Source organism: Neodiprion pinetum, chromosome 5, assembly GCF_021155775.2.
Source record: "Neodiprion pinetum isolate iyNeoPine1 chromosome 5, iyNeoPine1.2, whole genome shotgun sequence".
Classification (NCBI taxonomy): domain Eukaryota; kingdom Metazoa; phylum Arthropoda; class Insecta; order Hymenoptera; family Diprionidae; genus Neodiprion; species Neodiprion pinetum.
This window is the reverse complement of record NC_060236.1, coordinates 10,879,845-10,903,473: the sequence shown is the minus strand read 5'-3', so window position 1 is coordinate 10,903,473 and position 23,629 is coordinate 10,879,845. Positions and strand designations below refer to the sequence as shown.

Sequence of the window (23,629 nt, the reverse complement as noted above, 5' to 3'; positions counted from 1 at the left end):
GCAGATATAAATTCGGTACATTAAAACCTTCGTACCTATGTTTTTTCTTTTTTTTTGTTGAAGAAGAAGAAGAAGAAGAAGAATTTCGTTGCTGACCTGTGGTATCTTTAACGTGAATACAAAATATAGAAAATTGTATTATTAGTGTAATCGATGAATGCCATCATACACCATCTTGGTACCTGTAATTTATGGAAGAAAATCGAATATTTACTGCATGTTTAGTCGAAAAAATTCAGCGTACTTATTTACATTAAATATTTCACATTGATCGGATAACAATGAGGTCATAGAAAAAAACTATACTTTGGGCTACATTCCATTATGGTAAATTCGGTGATTCAAAATCGTCATAATCGATTTTTCGAATATCTCCGAAACAGTAGAGGAATAGATTCCGATGAAATTATGAAATCAGTCAAAATCGAAGACATTTTAGGTCGGGTGAGTCAGAAAATGTATACGCGTCAATTATATCAATTAAAATGTAAGCCGAAGCACTTTTTATTCAAAAAGGGCACAAGATCGTCATTCTACATGCAATCCCGAACAAATAAAACTCAAAACATATGTGTCTAGAAAATATTGGAAAAAGTACCGAGGTCGGTAATTTTCGACCAGGGCATCCCTTAAAAAGGCATCATTTCTCTAATACAATGACTAAATTTTACGATGACCCTAAAATTTTGTATACTTATTATTGTCTTTGAAAACCCTGAAATAAAATCTAAACTTGTTATTACAAATATTCACAAGTTTATAAGTTCGTAGCAGGTCACCAATTACGGATGCATTTAATTACAATGACCTTTTGATACGAATGGGACCTTAAAATTTGTTGCTTGAACTATATTAGTGCTATATCTCTAAGGCAATGTTATGTGTAAATTGGAATCCCAATAAAGTGCGACAGTCAATGATTGAGTTACTTTTGCAGTGGCAGCATTAATTCAGTTGTCTATTTCCATTCTCTTTATTCAACCTGGTGTTAATCCGTCTGATTTGTTACCAGTCGATACACCCGAGTCTCCAACGCTGGTGCTGGACCGTGCAGATGCGACAATGCCGTCACAACGCGAACCGATTCAGTCAGTGGATGGAATCGCAACACCAGACCCCTTTCGCGATGTCATTAAAACAGAACCTGCTCCTGACTTGCCTTCCTTGATCGAAGACATGATACCGTACCTTACCGAGCATCGGATCTCCACCCCGAGACCGACAACACCGATGTCAAACGGCATAAAGATAAGCTCTACCATCCGGAACGGTGACATCAACCAAGATCCCTCGCTGATGGAACCTCCGATTTACAATCATGGTGACCAGATGAACCCACACAAAGATGACGAGGTTATTGTTTCGAACTCACCAACCTCAGTAGCCAATGAAGTGGGCCATAATTCTTTTGTTCAGCATTTGAATCAGCCTCTTCAGGAAGTGCGCAATGATACCCAGCATAACGAAGAACATAACGATAAATTCGTGACTCAGAGCTCTTCAGGTTTCAACTATTCCAAATACGGTGACAAGGATGTCAGTTTGAATAGCAACGGCTCTATGCAAGATCTAGGATTCGAATCAAACCCAGAAATCACGGAATCCATTCCACTCAAGTCTGATAAAGCCAAGGATACTGTGACCAAGTTGTCTCAAGGAGATTCAAACGACGAAGAGGACTCGATGTATTCCTTTGAAAGCGTTTTTGACCTCTTATTTTCTGACTCAAAAACGGAAAAGCCTGCAGCGCAGGTTTCTATTCAGCAAGCGGTGTTTTCTACTGGAGAAACCTCCACGAGTCAGACAGTTACCAAGGCTTCTTCAACGCTGACTGCGCTATCAACGACGCCTTCACCGTCACCGGCCCAGACTACCAAATCTTCTGTTGCCAAACCTACCACACTAATGATATTCAATACATCGAACAGCGCCCAAGTACGTGACGAAGATGTGTCTACGATGGTTGGCAGTCTCCTAAAATTAGCCGGCTGCAATATTTACGGACGAATGTATCGCGTTGGAAAGATCATTACGGAATTGTCGGGACCTTGCCTCCAGTGCAGATGCACGGAGGTCGGAGTCCAGTGTAAGAAACTCTCGTGTCGATAGTTATCTCACATCGAACTAACGTGCCGATTTTTTGACAAATTTCCATTTCTTTGATTGCCAACTGACTTGCCATAGGATGCTAATTATATAGGACTTCGTGTGTTTTATGATATATGTGTATGATGCGTTTCAGTTTCGATATGGTACAGCTGTGTCGCGTTATAAATCTGCTAGCCGATTATCCTACGTTAACCTCATTGTAGGTTTTTTCCATATAAACCATCTCTATCATAGACTGACTCGACTTTTACCAAGACAATTGTAAACCCTAGATATAGCAGCGTAATCTCACATCTCTTAGAGCGTTATCTCCTCACAGCCCGGCGACCAGTCTTAAAGCGCGTGATGACTTCATTTAGCTTTTATGGAGATTGTAGAAATAAAAAGAAATAAAAAAAAACTTGCATTCACTGCCGGAGAGATATTTATAACATGTGATTTAAACCGTAGCAGCCAGCACCGAGTTATTTTTTCTTTTTCTTGTTTTGTTTGTCTCGCCAAAATTTTAACCACGATTTAAAACATTCGTGCTATATACTGAAAGATTCTGCAATATAAAGGCACAAATATGGTTATATGTGATATGTAACGAATGATTGCCGTCCAAGGAAATTCCATACTTTAATAATAGAACTAGTTTTTAATTGTTCTAGATTCGTGTAAGGGAAAGTATACACATTATGGTAGTTCTTATTGAGGGGGTTGACGATTTTTTTCCGGGTCACCCTCCAAATCAACTTCAAATACTTCAAAAACAATTCCCTAATTTTTTTAGTTTTTTTATTTCAACCCTAACCCATGCCTGTAAGAGGGTGGATTTCCCCATTTTAAATACAAGTGTTTCGGACATATTCTTAGTATACATTTTACAGTAAGAGTATATTCAAAAAAATCTGTAACTGCGAGGTTTCATTGAGCATTGGTGCTAATATGCGGGAAAAAATTCACATTATCATACCATACAATCTTGAAAAATTGCACACCGTCGAAATCCGACTTTTTTCCATTTAGAGGAAGTGCAATTTGTCTAGATTACCTGGTAGGATGGTGTGAATTTTTTCTCAGATAGCACTCATGCCCACTAAAATCTCGCAGTTATAGATTTTTTTGTATGTTATTACTCTTGCAGTAAGGTATATGTACCGAGAATGTGTCCAAAATACGTGTATTTTAAATAAGAAAGTCCTCCCTCTTACAGGCACGGGTTAGAGTTCAGGTAATAATCTGAAAAAAATTGGGAACTGTTTTTGATTTATTTAAAGTTGACTTGGCGGGCGGTTCGGAAAAAATTCGTTCCACCTTGATAAGGACCACCCTAATACACATACACGTACCAATTGCAATCTAGAGTTAATGGGTGGTCTGTAATGTATACATACATAATTAGTACGTGGAATTTTGATTATCTGTTTTTGATCATAAATGTATTTGGAGAGTATTTATTCAACCAGTCTTGCATCACTGATTTTTTGAAAGACTGTGTAGAACACACAGAAAAGTCTACATATTGACAGCTCTTATTATGGTTCTGGAGTAAAAATATGAACTGAATGCACATTGGCAATGAAAATATATTTGTAGCTACAGTTGATTGTTTCGAATTTTCATACTCTCCCTGCGCGCTGCAAAACTATCTCAGCTGGCAGCTGTGGAGTTGGGATGTGAAATAAACCAAGATGTCTTCAGTCTGGCAAACGTCTCGTCGACCTTCATTTATCTGTGTTCTCCCAACATGTTTGCATACACCGCACGCGTCTCTTCGCACACAGTCCGATGCCATTGCAATCTATCGCTTGCTAAATACCGTAAGACGCGCATGCGCACTCATACCCCACAGTACCGGGTAATTTGATTGTGGATTCGGCGCGTTTTCTCAAAAACTCAAATGAACCTTGCTACAAAGTCTAGGGAACAGAAGCGGTGGCAAAAAAGTTTATTCAATATTTTTAACTAATGATAACTGCACCAAGAAAAGTTTGGCGTATAATTGCTCGGATTTTGTCACACATGAACTTTGTTTCGCGTGACATGATTTTCATGGTAGATAGGGTACTCGATAAACACTTAACCCTCCGTGGTCACACCTCCTGGCTGCAACATGCTGGTTAAAATAACGTCAAAAAACTTTCATAGATTAAGAGGCAAATTTTGTTACACATAAAATAAAATGAAGTGGCGAAAATAATCTGAAAGGTGTATAAGTCTCAAAAATTTCTTTCTTTATAGGAAAAATTGTATTAATTTCTTTGATTCATTCATTAACTTTTGCATTTCTTTCAAATATTTCTTTATAAAATTTATGGTAGGTGCTCTTCAAGTGTGATAGATTTTCGGAAAGAATACCTTGATAGTGAGCGATCTAATAGTGATTTATTCCGAGATCTGAGGAAGTTCTACTTTGGAGGAAAGTAAAAATGGATAATCATGAAAAAAATTGTATTTTGCCTCGCTCAACCACATCAGCTTGTACTGATTTAGCGTTAAAGTTGTGAGCGGGGTCGTATTGACCCCGGGTGATCAGTGAGTGTTAATCGCAGAAATTCGATACCTACATAACGAGTATGTAAGCGAGATTTGTTTTGGTTTATGTGTACTTAACAAGTATTCCCGAACAATTATTGTATATTTCAAAAATATATGATTGAAAAATGGAAAACCGAAATGATGTTTACAATATGTGTGTATACACTAGCGTATCTTTGATGCAGTGACGTGGAACTCATGCATGAAATTGATGTTAACACTATTTATATGCATTAGAAATATTCAATGTAAGTTAACTTTAAGGTTAGGTATCCAATGTAGTAAAATGAGGCAATTCAACTTTGTGAGAGAGACGAACGAATTCTATTGAGCTAACAATAAGTACAATCTGATATTATGCTTTCGTACTAGTTTTAGGAAAAAAGGTATTTAAACAATGAATTCTTAACTTCGATTGTAGGATTTTTTGCCGTTACAATTTCGAATATCCGGGCAATTCCGGGTTTTCAACAATTCTCGATTATTCCAAGTGGATATTAGATAGTTGTGTTGTTCATTATCTTGCAAAATATATTGATTTTTACTCAATTTGGATGCCGTCTTCCAGATTTCTATAAGATTTAAACGATGACCTGAGAGTCTCGCTGAAATGTTCCGAAAACTTCATTTAAACGAAATTCAGAAAAGTTATTCCATGTTTCGTTTTCTTTTAAATGGATTTGGATTTTGAAAAGTAGAGATGAATAACGATTTTGGGAGTTTCAGGAAACTTATAGTGAAGTCTACATGTTTCACGAAAAATAGAATGAAACGTTGTATTCACGAATTTCAGGTCGTACTTGGCTATTACAGAAAACTTCTGGTGTTATGTAAAATCCAGCTTTACTTTGGAATATTTTATATTTAATTCTTTCAAATCTCATATAAAATAGTAGCAACCTTTTGAAAAAACGATAAAAGTAGCTGTTTCACCTCGTTATAAGTATTTCAGACTTTAATTCTCTGGTAACAGATAACTCAGCTCTCCCATCAGTCGTTATAATACTGCAAATCGATGGCCACTAATTGTGGGTTAGACTAATTGCGTGGCAAACTATACACGGATCGGAAATTTCCCACTTTTCGGACTTCTAACGCAATGTACTATTTTCTCAAGTCCTTGATCGTGAAGATCGTCTATTACGGATGACCAGTTTAAATAGTAATGAAAACTGAGAGGACTTCGATCTTTTATTTAAACAATCTATACTTCGGGACAGAAAAAGCGACTGACCAGTGTTTATTCAAAGTCTCTGTAAACAATACTGCCATTGGAAAGCTTGCAAGTGAATTCAATAATCAGTTAAAGATATTCGTATAGAATGTTTCAGTCCTTGAACAAATTCCAAATAAATATCTTCAATGGGGTAGTCGCAAATTCGATTAGTTAAAAGTTTGTTTTTCACCTTTCGGTGATTTTAAATGTGAAACAATTTAAAAAATTCAACTATCTCACGTAACCTAAGTTCTTAGGTTTGAATTTTCTCAAAACGAACAGAACTGTATACCCCTGATTTTCGACCAATTTTTGATTCGTTCAAACAGTTTAATGCTTCTTGATACGAGCTGGATTGCCGTCCACAACCCCCAGCGACTTTCCGGGACTCGGAACGACTTCCAATGACGCTAAACAAGTTGGAAGACCCCTCTAATGTCCGTCTAAAACTTTGAGCCAACTGCAATAAGGTTTTCCCCGAGTGTTCACTGACAACGGTAACTTGGGAGATTCGTAGCGATTTTGGATAGCCGTAAGTGCTCGGGGACTTGAAATAAATTGAACTGCAGGTTATTGACAGTTAAAACGACATGCCTGGATCATTCTTCGGTGAAGACCTGCTTTCATTGAAGTTTTGGGGATCCGTTTGGCTCGATGGCGTTCGTTCTATCTCAACATACATTAGGGGCGGAATTCCTCGAGTGTACCAGGTCAAAAAAAAGTTATCCGATCGGGCTGAAAATTGATTTACTAAAAATTGGAAAAGAACCCTATTGAGAACGTTTTAGGTGAATTTTTCTTTCCGCATCAGGAAAAAAGTCACAAGCGTTTGAAGATAAGGCTTTGTAACGAAAGCTAAAAATATGTACCTCCTCCACCTCAGTCTTTATTTGTCGAGATAAATAAATTTTTGGTGTGAGTAGTACCGTCCCGTAAGACAACAATTAGCCAAATTTTCAGCCCTTCGGATAACTTTTATCGGGACTGGTACACTTGAGGAATTCTGCCCCATATTACTATTATCACGATTATTGATATTATTAATAATATTACATAGATTAACGTACAAGTCAAGCTGTAAGAACGATCTCAATAGTAATCAAGTTTACGTAGCTGATTAAATTCTCCAGTTATATACACGGCATCCTAAACACGAGCAGTTTTATACAATTGATTATATAGGTACTACATACGCACACAAACATAAATCACCAAATCCAGTAATAATTCACATTTGTACAAGTATGATTTATCGTTTCAACTGTATCCCACATATTGATTGTTTATTGATCAATTTACACGTAACTGCTATTAAACTCCCAGACAGCTAAATGTATCGCTCAGATCATATTAGGCATGTACACATACAATGGGCTGTTTTACTCCACTCGATCATCGTCTGACCTTGACAAACTTCAAGTTGTTTCAAGTTTTTTTAACATTATGCTTTCTACTTTGAGAACCATGTAGATATCTCTTCAAAGTTCATTTTTGAATGTCAAATCATAACATCCGCTGCAACAATTTTTCGAAAAATTCGTAAAAGTTCAACGACTAAACAATAAGCTTAATAAGACTTTTCCGGTATAACCGCAATTCCCTTCACTTTCTGTGTTCTTGCACATTTTTTTTATTTTTTTTTTTTTACGTCACGAAATGTTGAGATCCACTGAAAAATTATATGAACAAAATGGAAATAAAACTTTGATATTTGTATTGAACTTCAAAAGTTAGAATTTTTTGGCGAAACATTTTATTTGGAAAAATGTAAAAGCGTTTGAGAAACTTTGGCTGTATATCGAAAAAGAAAACTTTATCGCTAATGGAATCTTAAGTCTTGCTTCAAGTTGCCATGTTGTCAGTATTTCTTTCACAACAGCACACGGAGTAGTTATGAATTCGTCTATGGAATTGTTTGTAAAAATGAAAATCTGTGAGAAATCTGAAAATTTGTCACACCGAGAACAAAGATATATGAACGTGTGTAATAAAGTCGAAACAGTCTAGATTCGACGTTGGTTGAGTTGGTGTGAAATATCCGATACGTACACACATATATTATATATATATACATAGAAATAGCATACTTAATCGAAAATTTTATACCCATTGTATTTTCTTACCCTCTATTACATTGTGATTTTTCAACCTTCTTTTTATTTTTTTTTTATAAGTGTAAGTTAATAGAATAGAGCAATTATTGACATCCTATGAAAATGGATTTTAACAGTTCTCGTGGTTTATTTTTTATTTTTTTTGCCAATCCTTGTGCTGATTAGTTTATCTTGTTTTTCATCATATTTTGTAAAATGAATTCTCTCATGTTTCTATTTCTGTATGTTATAACAATATTTTCGAACAGTTTTTATACTTTTCCATGAAATGCATTAATATATGTACGTATTCCAACGTATGAGGAATTTCCCATTCTTAAAAGAATTTCATAATGGGCCTTGCCACGTAAAATTTTGTTTGTTATAAAGTAGAGAGTTAAAAAAAAAAAAAAAAAATAGATCCCACTCTTTAATTTTTAAATTCAGCAAAAATTGAAGCAAAAATAACAGATTGAAAACAACGAGAACACGATGTCACCCGTACTAAGATATGTCTATAGGTATATTAGAAAATCAGGGAAATTGAATTGCACATAACATTCGCAATTAATCTTCTTGATAAAAAAAAAAAAATATATATATATAAACCAATTATTTTGGGTTTCTTTGCCCCATAAAAATACATATATTTTTTCCAATGGAAAGAACCTATTGTTCTCACTGCCTGTAACACGAGGTTTACATTTCGTTCGTGTAGCCAAATTCTTTTATTTGAAAGTAATGTGAATTTTATTTGATCATGCTAAAGCTCCGTTACGGTAAAGAAAATATGAAAATTAAATATTCAAAATGAGAATTGAGAAAAAGAACAAAGATCTCCATAAAAGGTTATACTTTCCTAATACTCGTTCTACACGTTCTTCGATTATCCAGTTCTCGCGAACGCCGGAGGTTTGGGGAAAATACATGACTTAAAATGGAAGAGGGATAAAAGCCCGGGAGCTTACAGCGGGTTGAGGAATAAAAGGACCCTAATATACGAACGACAATAAACGTTTGCAATGCCTCCCATACGGGTATGTCTACCTACCCTTGCTTTTACTTTACTCCGTTATGCCTTCACTTTCATATTTCTTGCTTCTTCCCATCTTCACTTCTTCTGCCCTGTGGGAGTCGCCGCATCTTCGCTTATATTCTTGTTTATTCTCATACATCTACCTTTCTCCTCATTCCACGCGTAACAGGGCTTGGTGGGCTAAAGCTCGAGCTTATTAACTTACTTGGAGTCATCCTTTATTCTATCCCTCAGCTGCGTTGGCGTGGAGGAGAAGATATGTGGCGTGAGTATTGTTTAAACAGCCAGAATAGAACACGCGTATGAATATTTGCACGAATTCCTTCTACAAGCTCCTTCGACCTGAGAAAATTTTGATACAATCTGTACACAGTACATTCAACAAGGCGTATGAAAGACATGCATCAGCAATCAAGATGAACAGCACATTCACACATTTGTGCTCGAAGTTTCTATCCGGAGCTTAGTTTGTCATAAATCGATATTTTTTTATTACGACAGAATATGATACACACTGCACGTCTCTTCAACTCGGTGGAAAAGTAGGGTACAGCCTTTTGATCGGTAAAAAGATACCAAGAGGAGACTTCGGTTCAATTATCGGTTGAAATTTGTTGTGTAAGACAGTCTTTCCACCAATTTTTAGATTGTGGCGGTACAGGCTTTGAGAAAAAAAATTACAGTCTCTTGCAATGAAACTGTATGCGTAAGGAATTTTCGGTGCGGTGGCAGGAAGCTGCTTCGAAACGATTCTTGCGCATTCGTTCTCATCAGAGGAGGTTGAAGTTCTTATCAAAGCCTATATTACCATAATCTGAAAATTGGTAAAAGGATTTTCTCATACGACTTTTTTTCGGTCAGCCAAGAATTCGAAAACCCTTTTTTGGCCAAAATTTCACCAAAGTCCCACCTTAAAATAGATAGAATAAGTCGAAACTAAGGGCCTGAGGAACGCTTTTCAAGTGGTCTGGAAAGCGAGGATTGTAAATTTTACAATCCACCGATGGTCTGACCAAACCACCAAGCCAAGTTCGTGACGGCGGTGCCAAGCAATTATCCCTAAGACGCAAACCTTCTGGATGACCTGTAAGGCGCCTTTCTCACCACAGTTAAGGAACTCCATGGGGCCCTTGGATCGCCTAGAATTAAGCAGTTACCTCCCAACCTCCTAGCAACCCTCGTCTACGAACAACCTCCCAAAAACCTTTATCACCCGTCCTCCTTATAAGAAGTATCATTTGGAAATAACTAATCTTTCTTTATTAGTTTATCCAAAAATTCAACCCATGTTTTCTTTTATGTTACCGCCTGCCGTTAAATTCGTTGCAACTCATTCCACAAACCTCGATTCTTTATCAAGTGTATTATATCAATACTCATCAAATTTCCAAATTTGTAAGTGGCGGAGTTCTGTTTGAAAGTACAAAAATAGAGAATACCACAAGTACAAACAATAGTTTAGATGTTTTATGCTCTATTTCAAACTGCTTTAAAATGGTTAAAAAAAAAAACTAATAGCTGCATTGTGCTTTACTCTACGATGACTTATTTTTCGTAGCAGACTGTTTTCTACGAATTCGCTAGAGCAGATTCATTTTTTTAGTAGCCAATTCAATATTGCAATTTATTGATTATAATCAATATCCCTGCAAGATTGCAAAATTTAATGTTCAAACATGCCAAAATGTCAAAAGAAAAAGCTTTGTAAAAAAGTTTATAGAAAATTGTTCTCTCGATAAAATGAGCCAACGTAGAGTGCCTAACATAGAACAAATATACTGTACTTTGAACCATTCTAAAGCGATTTGAAACGAAGCATCGATATCTAAGCTGTTCTTTATAATTAAAAGATCGTCTGTTTTTATATTTTTAAACAAGCTTACACATGCGTTGTGGCTTGCAAACGTAATAATTTGATAAATATTCAACGTACGACTATTTCGTAATAAATTGATAGAAAGTATCGATTTTTAACTAAACAACCTCTTGAGTCGAACTACACCCATAACAGTGTACTCCCGATTGAGGGATTAGCAATTGAGAGACAAGTCATCCCGAAGAAATCCGGTTTTGGTCACTGAACGATAGAATGAACACTGGATAGTAACTTCGCACACGCCAAGGGTCAGCAAAAATCGAGCACTACAGAATTACTTTCGAATAATAAAGGAACAAAAAATTAATCGTATACATCTCAAAAATCCGATAAATACTACGAATTATATAAATAAAAACTGATGTGACAGCAGTTTATTTATTGACAATTCACAATCAATCAAATCGTCGCAACAACAATTCATTCAACACATGGTAAGTGAATAGATAAATTATCTAATTGATAGAAACTATACGTGACTCAAAGGATAATTTAGCTTGTTCGTAGGGCATTTACTAATTCTGCAACAGATACTCAGAGGTAACTAAAAACGTGATGTCAATTTTCACATAATATACTATTCCATAGATTTACGATTAGTAAGCTAAATTTTGATAAAACTTTGATTAAACAAAATATTGATGCATTATTTATAAATTGAGGTAAATATAATTATGTAAAGAGATATTGATTGTGATATATCGTACCTATGTAGTGGATACCGAACTATCAGGATCAACAAATAGTTTTGACCTGTAACTGACTTTTTTTTCAAACTTAATTTCTAGAGCGTGAGAACGCGTTTTTCAAAATTTAAGAGCCGTAAATCCTTCGAGGCACATTTATGCCACTTGAAAGATATTTTATCAGCAAAGGAGCCTAAAGTGGAAGTTTTATAGGTATCCTGCATAATTTTTAAGGACCATCCCAGGCGTAGGGTCTATTTAAAAGTAGCAGAATCATCCGATTGGTAAGGAGGAAAAAATTTATACTTTTCTTTGCATCCAAGTCGGTTTTCTCTCTTCGTGATATTAAAAATTACCGAATTAGATGTAAAACGGAACATCCAGCAAACGATTTCACGTTACAAAATACGGTATCTTAAGGTTAGACAAAAAAGTTGTTGGAATAGACCCACAAATGTTCTACGCGTTTACAGACTAGAAGTTTAAAATTGGGAAGATAGAGTTCCCTTTACAGCAAATTTAATTACCTGCTATTTGGATGTGTTATAGTGTCCAATAATATACAAAAGTTCTCCTATTCTTAGGTTTTTGGACGTTCCATTGTTGTTGAGAAATAAATCACAAAAATCGCACTTTTTTGAAGCGTTGCGAAGCAGGATCCTCCCTCGTAAAAAGGTGGTTTGAGTAAATTGGTGGATTGATCCATTGACCAGTGAATAATGGAGTTACGTGTCGCCCAACGGGGAACTCGTCAAAAGGTCATGTTGGGTGATGTCCACAAATTATGTAAGGGTTGTCGAACGGCGAAAGGGACAGGGAAACGAAGGGCGGGCAGGAGGACCATAAAATCTGACAATGCCTCACTGCTGGAGGCTTCATAAACTTCGCTTAACTTTCGCTGTATCATTTCACAATATTTTTTTCCACTTTTCCATAAAAATTAAGGATTGATTGTGTTGCAATAATGGATGTTGGTGTGATTAATTTTAATCAAATAATCAAAGATTTATTTTAGGAAGATTGTTCTTTTTGTTTAAAATAGAGTGTCGGAGGTATGTCTTTCTCAACTGAAGGATCAGAGTGAACTAACGGAGTGAACTGGCTCCTTGGAGCCATACCACTGCAGCTGTACTGTTAAAAATATATATTTCAAGGGTCTATACCATGTGCAAAATTATACCTGGTTATATGGCTCTGTTCGAGTGCTCCCATCCTTACTTCCAGAAAACCATAAAAGCAATCGCTACAGGGCTGACAATGTGTTTACCAGATGTTGCAAAAAGTGAAAACTTTCACTTTTAAAACAAATAGACAAAACTTAAATATGAGAAATATAATATCACAAAAGAGAGAAACTTTTGTAGACGAACTCAATATTTCAACAGATTGTGTAAGTATATGTTATGATTACCGTAAAAAAAAGTATTGCATTTGGATTAGTAGTTAATGCAATTTCGCGTTTGGAAGACAGTTAATCTACCGGGGAAAAAAATATTCAACACGAGACGTATATTTTTCTCTTCTTCATTTGAACATAATATTATTGCATCCATAAGCTACCTCTTGTAATCGAGATTTTATGTAGAAAAGGGAAGGGAATTCGGAGGGATAATTAATTTCACTTGAGCCTCACATGTGAAGAAGGGCATAGGAGAAGGTGCCGCGATGGAAATCTATAAATTAAAACTCACTTTATTTACACAATACCCCCACGTGACATAAGCATGAACTTACCTTGGTGTTTGTATTTCAATTGAAAATTCAAGACGGTATTGCAATATCGACGATCTGCCATCTATAATACGTATAACTCTGTTGATAAAAACAGTGAAATTATTTGTGATTAGATGATTGCACAGTAGACTGGGCCAAAAAAATTTACTATTTTTTTTTCGAAAAATATATAGAGAATATCATTCAGTATGGCAAAAAAAAAATTTCATGAAATTTTAAGCCCTTCATAATAACTTTAAGAGGTCTATCATCGCTATTTTTGATTTTTAGTAATAATTTCATGTTTTAGGTCAGAACTGTCGAAATATTGAAGTGAAAAAATTTATGTTCACTTATCCCTTTATAAAATTAAATTCCCTACAAAAAAGGTCTGATTATAGATTTTTGTCAGACAAGCCGTTTCCGAGTAATTAAGCTTAATAACTTGATATAATTTCTCGATTAATTCTCGATTAATTCTCGATTAATTCTCGATTAATTCTCGAGAAATTATATCAATTTATTAAGCTTAATTACTCGGAAACGGCTTGTCTGACAAAAATCTATAAAAAGACCTTTTTTGTAGGGAATTTAATTTTATAAAGGGATAAGTGAACATAAATTTTTTCACTTCAATATTTCGACAGTTCTGACCTAAAACATCAAATTATTACTAAAAATCAAAAATAGCGATGATAGACCTCTTAAAGTTAATATTAAGGGCTTAAAATTTCATGAAATTTTTTTTTTGCCATACTAAATGATATGCTCAATATATTTTTCAAAAAAAAAAATAGTCAATTTTTTTGGCCCAGTCTATTGCACAGTCTTTCGAAATAATGAGCATTTTACAGATTCTATTAGATAATATCATCATTGTACTCTAAGTATTTTTGAAGGCAAAATCAAAACATAGTTGGTTCGAAAGTCGTTATTCAAAAATCTTCAAATCTCCGAGTTGAATAATTTTCGAGAAAACACATATTTTCCTGTTCATCAAGTTTTCCGAAACAATGCCTGTAGTTATAAAGTAATTGATACTGATATCACAGCCGTTAATCATAAATATTTTTGAAAATATCGCAGAGTAAAAAATCAATGTAATTTTAGTTTCAAATGGATTCGATAAACACGGGACAGAATATGTTAATCGTCACTAATTTTCGACGTTATTAAACATAGATGGGGCTAATTTTTCAGAACCGGGTAAAACTGAATAAAACCCCTCTTTCAATCTCTCAGCCTCGAATATTCCATGTAGAATTTCATCATCAACAGCATTTAACTTTTACATTGAGTAGATATGAACGTAACTGGAGTATTTAATGTCTTGTGCATAGAAATAATTTCATACGAATAAATTTTTCACTTTAACTAGATGAATTTTGACGAGAAGTATGTTTTTCACTTCGATATAGGTAAAAGTGAAAATATCTGGTGTGTTGCATCGAACTTTTTATTTTTCGAGTAAGTTGGTGTTTATTTTGAAGAATATGTACATATTTTTTTTCAATTTTTATTTACGATTACCAATCCAGTGGGGCCTGGAAAGATTTCTTTTTTTTCGATTTTATTTTTTTACTCTACCGTTGACAAACTTGGACAATACCTTTATTGTAACGTATTTACATGGTTTGTATGTTTTTTGAAATTCTTACTTTTGCCTCTGATTGTTTTGACACATGAATAAGGTATATCATCACGCTCTTATAACAGTGAAGCGTGTACGATACGCAAGTAGTTTCTCATTAGTTATATATACAATAATTCATTAATCGATTATATTATATTATGATGTATAATATGTATAATATTTTGAAGATAACACTTAAATAATCACAGCCAGTTTATTTGATAATTATTTATGATGTAAGTGATTTATGTAACTATGTTTAGTATATGGGTGAATCTTCCGAAATACTCATTTTTCGTAGAATACAAATTTTTTTTTCAAAACTAGTCATTTTTACTTCTAAAAGTATGAATGATCTTTAGTATAAAATAATCAAATATAATTATCACTTGGACAAAATCGTTTTCCAGTTTTGTGGGATTTGTCGTACTTCGAAAAAATCATAGTGCCAGAGGAATGATCTCTGCTAGTTTTAATAAAATATTCAATATTGAAATACTTATAGGCCGTTATAATCTCTCGATATCCGTGAAAAGATTTGGGTAACACGTGAAGTTAGCGGTTTTAAGACCGTTTGATCTTCAGACGCGGTGACAACGCTACGAAGTTAGCCTTTTAAAGTCCCTTTTTTCATGTCATGTACAAGATTTAGTGATAGATACGAAGTTATCTTTTGAAATTACCTCTCTTTACGTTATTCACGTGTTTTCATGATGAATTCATATGTCAGTTTGAGAAAAATTTATATTTAAAGTAATTAAAATCAGTGAAATGGGAGAAAGAACGATCGAAATTGTGCCGGATTGTAATTGTCTGTTTAGAGCAGTATCGTTCTGTTTGTTTAATACGCAATAAAAATACGCATAGGCAAGGAAAAGCATTGTTTTGTATTATATTACTGTATATTACATATTAAATATATTTCTTTATCCTTGCTTAAAAACATCAAATGACGCAAACCTTTAGTTACAATTCTATATTAGTATAAATCTTTAGTAGTTTCACGTACGTTGAAAATATGAAACACAACAAAAAAATAACAAAATTACTGGCTTGATATTATATTTCTTTTATGCTTGTTCAAAAATATCTATTTCTTTCTCAAACTTAAAATCCTTTTTACGGCGGAAAGTAATCGAGGTTGGAGACGGCAATATAGCTACTACATTTTCGTATTTTACATATGAAATGTCTTTCTCATCGGCTTCGAAGACTTGTTCATTATTTAATTCAGATACTCTCAAATACATTACTTTAGTTTCGGCATCTTCTTCTACATCGCCATGTGCAACTGCAACGTACCTGTACCTAGCTTTTGTCGTTTTCAGTTGAATCAATAAATGTTTTCCAGTTTTAATATTTTTCGAATACAATTCTTCGTCTTTTTCGGCACTCGTACCAGCCTCTTCGTCATCCGAATAAACATCGGAGAAATTAACCTCCTTTTGGGGATATTTTCTGGAGTCCAGTCACCTGGAGTTGATATCATGTCCTCATCACTTGATAGATCTGGAACTTCTTTGGTAGGTAAACTTATCGACTTACAAGTGAGTGAACCAAGATGATATGCGACATCATTTTCTCCCAAAGTACTCAACGAATAAAAATGCAGTCGTGGAGAGGATCTTTTGTTGAAATCGTTCTTCACCTGATGAAACTTTCATTGTCCCTTTAAAATTTAGAATCTTTTTGTGCTCTAGTCGTTTAGATATTTTCTCAATTTCCTCAGCGGCCACAGGAAGATATGTAATGTCCTCAACATTGTGGGAAAGTGCTTCGAGTAATGATTCAAATGAGGCAATATCACTGCCTTGGGTTACCAATCTGTCAGCTGTTCCTTTCGTCGTACCACCTACACCACCTGGAGCGCCCTTTCCATGGCCAGTCTCTGAAAAGTTCCGAGCTATTATTGAAAATAAACTCACATACCGGAAAAATGAGTATCTCGGGAGATTCACCCATATATATTGTGAGTAAGTATAGGTTATAATGTACGTAGTAATAAAAGGGAGTTTCTCGGAGTCTAGAGATTTACTACCGACACTTACTGACATCTTACCCCGATTCAAATACTTCTCTGCGATGACATCGTCAATATTGACCCATGCTGTACCGATTCGAAGGTCAAAATCAAAATCACGCAACAATTTCATCTACCAAAGGTCAAAACTGTGCTGTCGTGACAACAGTTTTATCGATCGAAGATCAGAATTACGCTGCTTTACCAACAATCTCGCTGTTATTCACCTTACTGACGGTCGAGGTATTGCGGTGACGCAAACTCTTTTGTTCTCCGCGCGATCAGCCTGCCAGTCCCAAGAATGCCTTGGTAAACCTAGGGTAGCTTATGCTGCAATCTTTATCTCTCTACATTCTACAATTAATAGTTCCGAGAACTGTTTTCGTCAACTCGGATGCGGATGTGATATCAACTACCCCACATTTTTTTCCCACATTTTTTCGACCATCGATAGGGGAGATGACAGCGATATTGTTGGTAAGGCAGCCTGATTTTGACCTTCGATCGACAAAATTGTTGGTAAAGCAGCGCGATTTTGAATTTCGATCGATAAAAATTCTTGGTAAGACAGCGCGATTTTTACCTTCAGGTCGGTACAGTAGGGGTCGATAGTCGTGACGTAATCACGAAGAAGGGTTTGAGTCTGGGCTAGATGACGGTAAGTGTCGTTGATAGTAGTAGTCGTAGATCTCTAGACTCACAGAAACCCCCTTGTATTACTAATGATGTAACACACGTAAGACGCACGCGGTTAGTTTATGAGACTGACGTTAATAACGTTACCGTAATGAAACATTTCAGGCAAAGTTCACTACTTAGAAATTATATAGTTACTTTAACACTGTCAAGTTTCTCAAAATATGAATATGTTTTACCTTGATTATGGTTTACTGCATTTCAAACATTCCTAAAATTGCGGCACAACGATTTTTATGAAACGCGAGTCAGTGCAATAATGTTACTAACTTCAGCCTCATGTTAGATTTCACCCGAGAAACACACACTCGACTTATTATACATGAGAAAAGGATAATTTGCCGCGAGTGAATTTGCTAACGAAGGTTCTGCAGCATCTGTTCCTAATTGAGTACGTATTTTGGTTTGGCTTGGCATAACCTGCGATACGACAATGGACGACTTTGAATTTAGTGATACCCACCATTGCAATAGCCTTATTATTCTGATAGCTACCATTTATTCTCTAGAATTATATTATGCATACATATATCATATGCATACCGAATACGTGTATATATGTGTACAATATGTACATATTTGAAAAGCTCTTCAAACTTCAGACTGAGAGTCCCGTCAAATTTTGACTAGATACCAAATGTTCGATTCGCTTCATAGATGGTGGGGTCAACTCGTGAATTACGGTATGCAAAATGGTACTGAAGTTTTTACAATCCCTTCAGATTTTCAGAAATATTGCAAACTTGCGAAAAATCAAGAAGCCCTATTGAAATTAGGACGAAAATTATGTGAACATCATCAAATCTAATGAAACGTAATCGATTCTGTAGGTTTTCAAACGTATCGCGAATACCTACCCATGAAATTCGGTAAGATACTTAAAATTGATCAGTTGGAAATCGAGTCAACGACACCTGTTTCACATTTTTAATGCTGGAACAAGAAGTTTCGTCAAGGTTTCTGTAAGGTTTCTTTATTTTACTACCAAATTAATGCAGTGGGTCATGGTGCTCATAAATTTTTATAAATTTTCACGCAACCTTCAAACATGGAGAAAATAAAATTGTGGAGGAACAGCGATATAAATTCTGTGAAATTCTCGTAATGCAGTAAAAGTTAAGCAATTGATGAAATACTACATTAAGAAGTCCGATATTTCATCGCATTTTCAGTGGCATTTCTAGCAATTCATTTTTTGTATTATATATCGATATAATTTCATCAATAATCTTCGAAATGCCAACAAATATTTGGAAACCAAAGAAATCTGTAGTAATCTGTAAAATCAATAGACCATTCTGAAATCTGCAAGCTGGACAAAGTTCTGTGGAATTGTCTGAAATCCGTAGATGGTCATATGAATAATTCATGGATTGATTCCCCTTACTGGGTATCGTGAATGGTCGTCAACGCGATTCATAACAATCGCAACAACCATAATTGTAACGAGAGCTTGGCACATTGATTCGAAAGTACGAATTATTCTAGACAATACCTATATAGGTTGATTAATTTTTACGGTAGTACTGGAGTCGCGTTAATCAAAATACATACATATGTGTAATTATATTGATTATTAAAAAGGTTGAATTCTACACGTCTTATATAACTGTCGCATTTGCGGTACTCGCGGGCGGTTGGTAATCCCGTTTAATGAAACGCGCTTTCTGCGAGCGTGGGGCAGTGTATTCGTCGAGCTTCACTATGTATAATATAAGCATATAATATAGTGAAACTCGTCAGCGGCGTTGAAATTGAAAATGAAAGAATTAAAACCTAGTTGTTTTATACATTACACATACACCATCAGATTTTAATTAAAATTATTAAACCCAAGTCCGCGGCGAAGTATCTATGGTGTCATGTGCGGAAAGCATATAGATAGGTATATATAACGGGTATATTGCGATTTAGGGAGGGTTTATAACGCAGAGTCCTTTAAAACCAGTGCTCAGTGTACCTCGAGTCCGACACAAAGTACAAACAACGCATCTGCCGTTGGTAAATTCTTTTCAATTGTCGAAATTCCCTACTTCCGCTAATTGTTTCAGGTGGATATTCGTATCCACGAAGCTCCATGCTTCATTCGTAGACCACCTCTGCAGCCTCCTTGATCTTGACGATGAGAAAGGACCGCTTGCAGAACCTTACGAATAGCTCGGTTTTTTGTCAGGAGGCCCTCCGCTGCTGGGGAAGAGCGATCAGGTAGATATTGCCAAGGATCGCCCCGAAGATCAAGAGCAGCACACCGAGTCCCGCCAAGAAACGGACGAATCGGACGAACTTCCGGCCCCGCGAATCCTTCTTGCTCTGACGCGGGAAGAGCGCCAGGCCCAGCAGAGGGCCGGCTATGGCCCCCGCGACATGGGCCGCCCAGCCCACTCTCCCACAGCCTAGCAGTGCTGGGACCGGAAGTGAGACTACGTCAGCACCCGCCAACAGAAGAATGGCCCCCAGCCGCCAGTTGGGGTACGGCAGCTCCCCGTGGCACTGGATCAGAAAAATTTCCCACGTTATAAAAGAAGTGAGTTGAACACCAGTAATGGGGTCTTTGCACTTGAAAGAAAAATTCATTTTTATAACGAGACAGTCTAAGGAAATTGAACACCCAAGTGCGCATGCGCCAAGTTTATCGTCAGGTTGGATAGATCCGTTAGCTCTGTCTGGTTGGGCCCTGGTGCAAATTGTCAATGCGCGAAGTGTTTCGAGACTATGTTGACTTTTATGCATCCCAATGATTTCTTAACTCAAAGTAACCTCGCGACACCTGTGAATTTTGATAGATCACGTCTGGTCGCAACCGAGTTGGTTAGACTGATCAACGGACGTCAAATTTGGCGTGAAGTAGTAGTTCAATCTCCCAGTGGAATCAATTGATTTGGCGAATGCGTGTTTGAGTATTTAGTTCCCAGAAACGAAATAGTAAAATACTAGAAATATAAAGTAATTGGATCGTATTTTATCTTTTTGAAATTGTTTTTCGTAGAATTTTGTAGAAAAATATGAATTTGAATGATTCATTATACGAACGAATATCTACAAGAAACTATGAAATTTTATTCTGGTGCCACTGCTAGATGTCGCACCTTTCTCACATGGAAAACCTACTTAAGCCATGTTAGGTACCAGCAGATAGTATCTGTACACTTAAAAACTTTTCTGAACATTTGAGTATGGTCTTGGTGGATTTAGAGAATATGTCGTATCATTTTAAACTCAATTTGCCTGAGTAGGCGAATTTCACTAAAGAAAATATGAGTTCTTCCTTTACACCAGAAAATTGATGATATTCTACCAAAATCCGTATCGATTTCAACGATTAGAGAAACACAAAGTAACCGGGTTGTATTTTTTCTTTTTCGAAATTGTTCACAAAGTGATCTCTATGTTCAATTATAACTCCACAGGATTGCTATCCGTAAAAGACAGGCGATACGTTTAATGCAATAGACAAACCTTATGAATACGTACAAAGAAATTCTCGGGTTATCTTTTTGCTATACTACTTTCGATTACCGTTTTCGATACTCTTTTTAATGCAGGTGGTTACAAACCACATATCTCTTTTTGAACAGCGTTTTCAACTCTTTCAACTCCTCCCTTCGAATGCGTAACAATATAATGAATTTTCACTTGAAATTAAATAAATGTACAACAGTTGAAGGCTGTAACTATATTAGTTTTAGCTACCTTTGAATAGTAAATTATAATTATGTGTTTCGGCGATGTAGCGGAGTAACAATTCAAGTGCAAGCATTATCTCGCGTTCATTACAGTTTCATGTCAATTGCTATCTTGAGTGGTCCTCATACATGTACGCACACTCTCGTGCAGTCTTGACCTGCCCATCTCTCGGCTCAAATCCTACCGCTTGCCCGTGTCACGCCTCGAAACAGATCAGTTGTGTATTTTATGTATTATCTACTGTGTGAATGTGTTCTATGTATATCATCTATGTATTCTCTCGGCTTTGTGAAATCTCAGTTGTGTTTCTGATCTCTAGCGATATCGTTCGTATCGTGTGCGCAAATAAAATTTATCTCTTGTTCATTAATCATCATCCCGATTCACTCACTCCTGTCCCCTATCACTAATTCGTAGATCCCACGTCAATGATTCAGTGTATATATCGCTGTCTCTCTAAACGCTATGAGTATCTTTTGTAAACGCTAGTACGTACAGCCGACAGGATAAAAATTGACTTTACGGATAATGTCGCGTTGCAAACAGGATTTAATGATTTAAAAGTCAACGTATTATTCCCCTCGAAAATCGGTTATTACAAAACAATCGTTGATTTTTCAATAATGTTATTTATGTAATTCTGAATATTTCAAAATTTGTCCTGTGAGAAACATAAATCGACAATAATCAATGTTCAACATTTCAACAATTGGGAAGAGAAATATGGTGTGACAAGTACGTCAACTTTATGCAGAAGGTAGAATAAATTTCTTTCAGCCTATTTTCGTCACATTTCCAAAAGGTTGTATTACTGAAAGACAATGTTAACACCTTATTAAATTTGAAATAAATTCACAAGACTTTTATACTTCGTTCCAGTTAATTTGCAACGAACTTCATGATAGATTCATTTACATTATTCGTTTTTATATTCATTCAAGCACTTGCTTAATTTTTTTCAATTATAACTCGATTACCGCTTCGAAATTTTGAGAAAAAGTCAGAAAATAGGTTCGCCCTTCCACATATCTTCAACGTGCTCTCTCAACTCAAGTAAAGAGAAAAGTGTTTCAGGATTTTTTCGGGTGTTTTCAAAATTTGTGACACTGAATTTTTTTCAATTTGTATATTAAAAAGTGTGTAACAAATCAAAAAAAATTTTTCATAGGAACATTCTTCAAACGATTGAAACCAAAAATGAATGATATTTGCAGCTTAAAGTTGACTATTTAAAAAACTTTGCAAAATTAAATTGTGCATATTAGAGACGCTACTATCACCTTTAAAAGATTTGATACATTCAGCTAAATACAAACGATACACGTTCATGTATTTGATTGATATATGCTTTTCCGGTGTATAATTTTATCGTATGTGCATATTTCTTGTGCGAGGTTGTCTCGACTTTTCAATTTCACAATGACGACGGTATGTTACCAACGTTTTGTACGCGATAGTCGTTGGTTGTCGAGAATTTCTTTTACCGGCGTGGTCAGTTCCTTGGTTGATAATACGTGAAATTGCTAATACCCCCAAACCCGCCCAGACACACCGAACTATTACAGAAAATAATCGAGGGCTGTGAATCTTTAGGTGTATATCTCGAGCCAACGCTTTATGGAATACCTTCTATGGAAACTCGAATTCAAAAGATGAATAAATTTCTTCGCTCACACCGTAACAATGAAAAATTCAAAAAAATATGTTTTCTGTTTTGCTTCGAACTCTCAATGTGACTTAATTTTTCTATCATATTCGTGCGCTTGGGTAAATAGAAGAGAATAAAAATTCCCCGCCAGGATTCGTTTGCCCATTTTCAACTGGCCATGGCTTTTCTTGGATTTTTAACAATATACTTTTGAAAATAACTACGAAGGAGAGATGAGTTTAGTTTAGTAAATTTTCATTTGATAAATTTGAAATTTAATACGTCAGTACCCTTTCGCAACTCTTACAGAACTAGAATACAATTTCTGTCAACTTACAGAAAATAAAAGCAACAAAATCAAATTTTTTCTTCTAAGAATCAATTATTGACAGAAAGCTTTTCGTTTCCAGTCGGTAAGTGATTGGAAGAACACTCAGGATTGAACATTCGACAGAGAAAGAAATTTTCTGGGAGATTAATAACTGTGAATGGCGTTGTGAAGAAATAATCGAAATTGGGAAAACTATACATTCACAGAGCAAATTGCATATAATTCAACCCCCCTACAATTTTTAAAGGCCGTAAAAGTATCGGTAAAATTATCTAAAAATAATAGGGTATACATAATCTATGCTGTTGGAAAATATTGGTTAGTCAGAAATTTTTTGTGACGGAGTCAAAAACGTCTGCTCAGTA

At 35.6% G+C, this 23,629-nt stretch overlaps 2 protein-coding genes across 5 annotated transcripts in view; one reads left to right on the top strand and one right to left on the bottom strand.

The window, feature by feature from the left end:
• The window catches only part of LOC124219345 (uncharacterized), an 82,935-nt gene extending 79,240 nt beyond the window's left edge, over nucleotides 1-3,695 (top strand). The window contains exon 14 of the mRNA XM_069136390.1: nucleotides 1,013-3,695. Within this exon, the coding sequence (XP_068992491.1) occupies nucleotides 1,013-2,109 (1,097 nt within the window). The 3' untranslated portion in view covers nucleotides 2,110-3,695. The remainder of the gene's footprint in view (nucleotides 1-1,012) is intronic.
• A 15,461-nt stretch (nucleotides 3,696-19,156) lies between these two features.
• The window catches only part of rho-6 (rhomboid 6), a 126,718-nt gene continuing 122,245 nt past the window's right edge, over nucleotides 19,157-23,629 (bottom strand). For all 4 annotated transcript variants that reach the window (XM_046626354.2, XM_046626355.2, XM_046626352.2 and 1 more), the window contains one exon: nucleotides 19,157-20,091. In XM_046626354.2, the coding sequence (XP_046482310.1) occupies nucleotides 19,771-20,091 (321 nt within the window). In that variant the 3' untranslated portion in view covers nucleotides 19,157-19,770. The remainder of the gene's footprint in view (nucleotides 20,092-23,629) is intronic.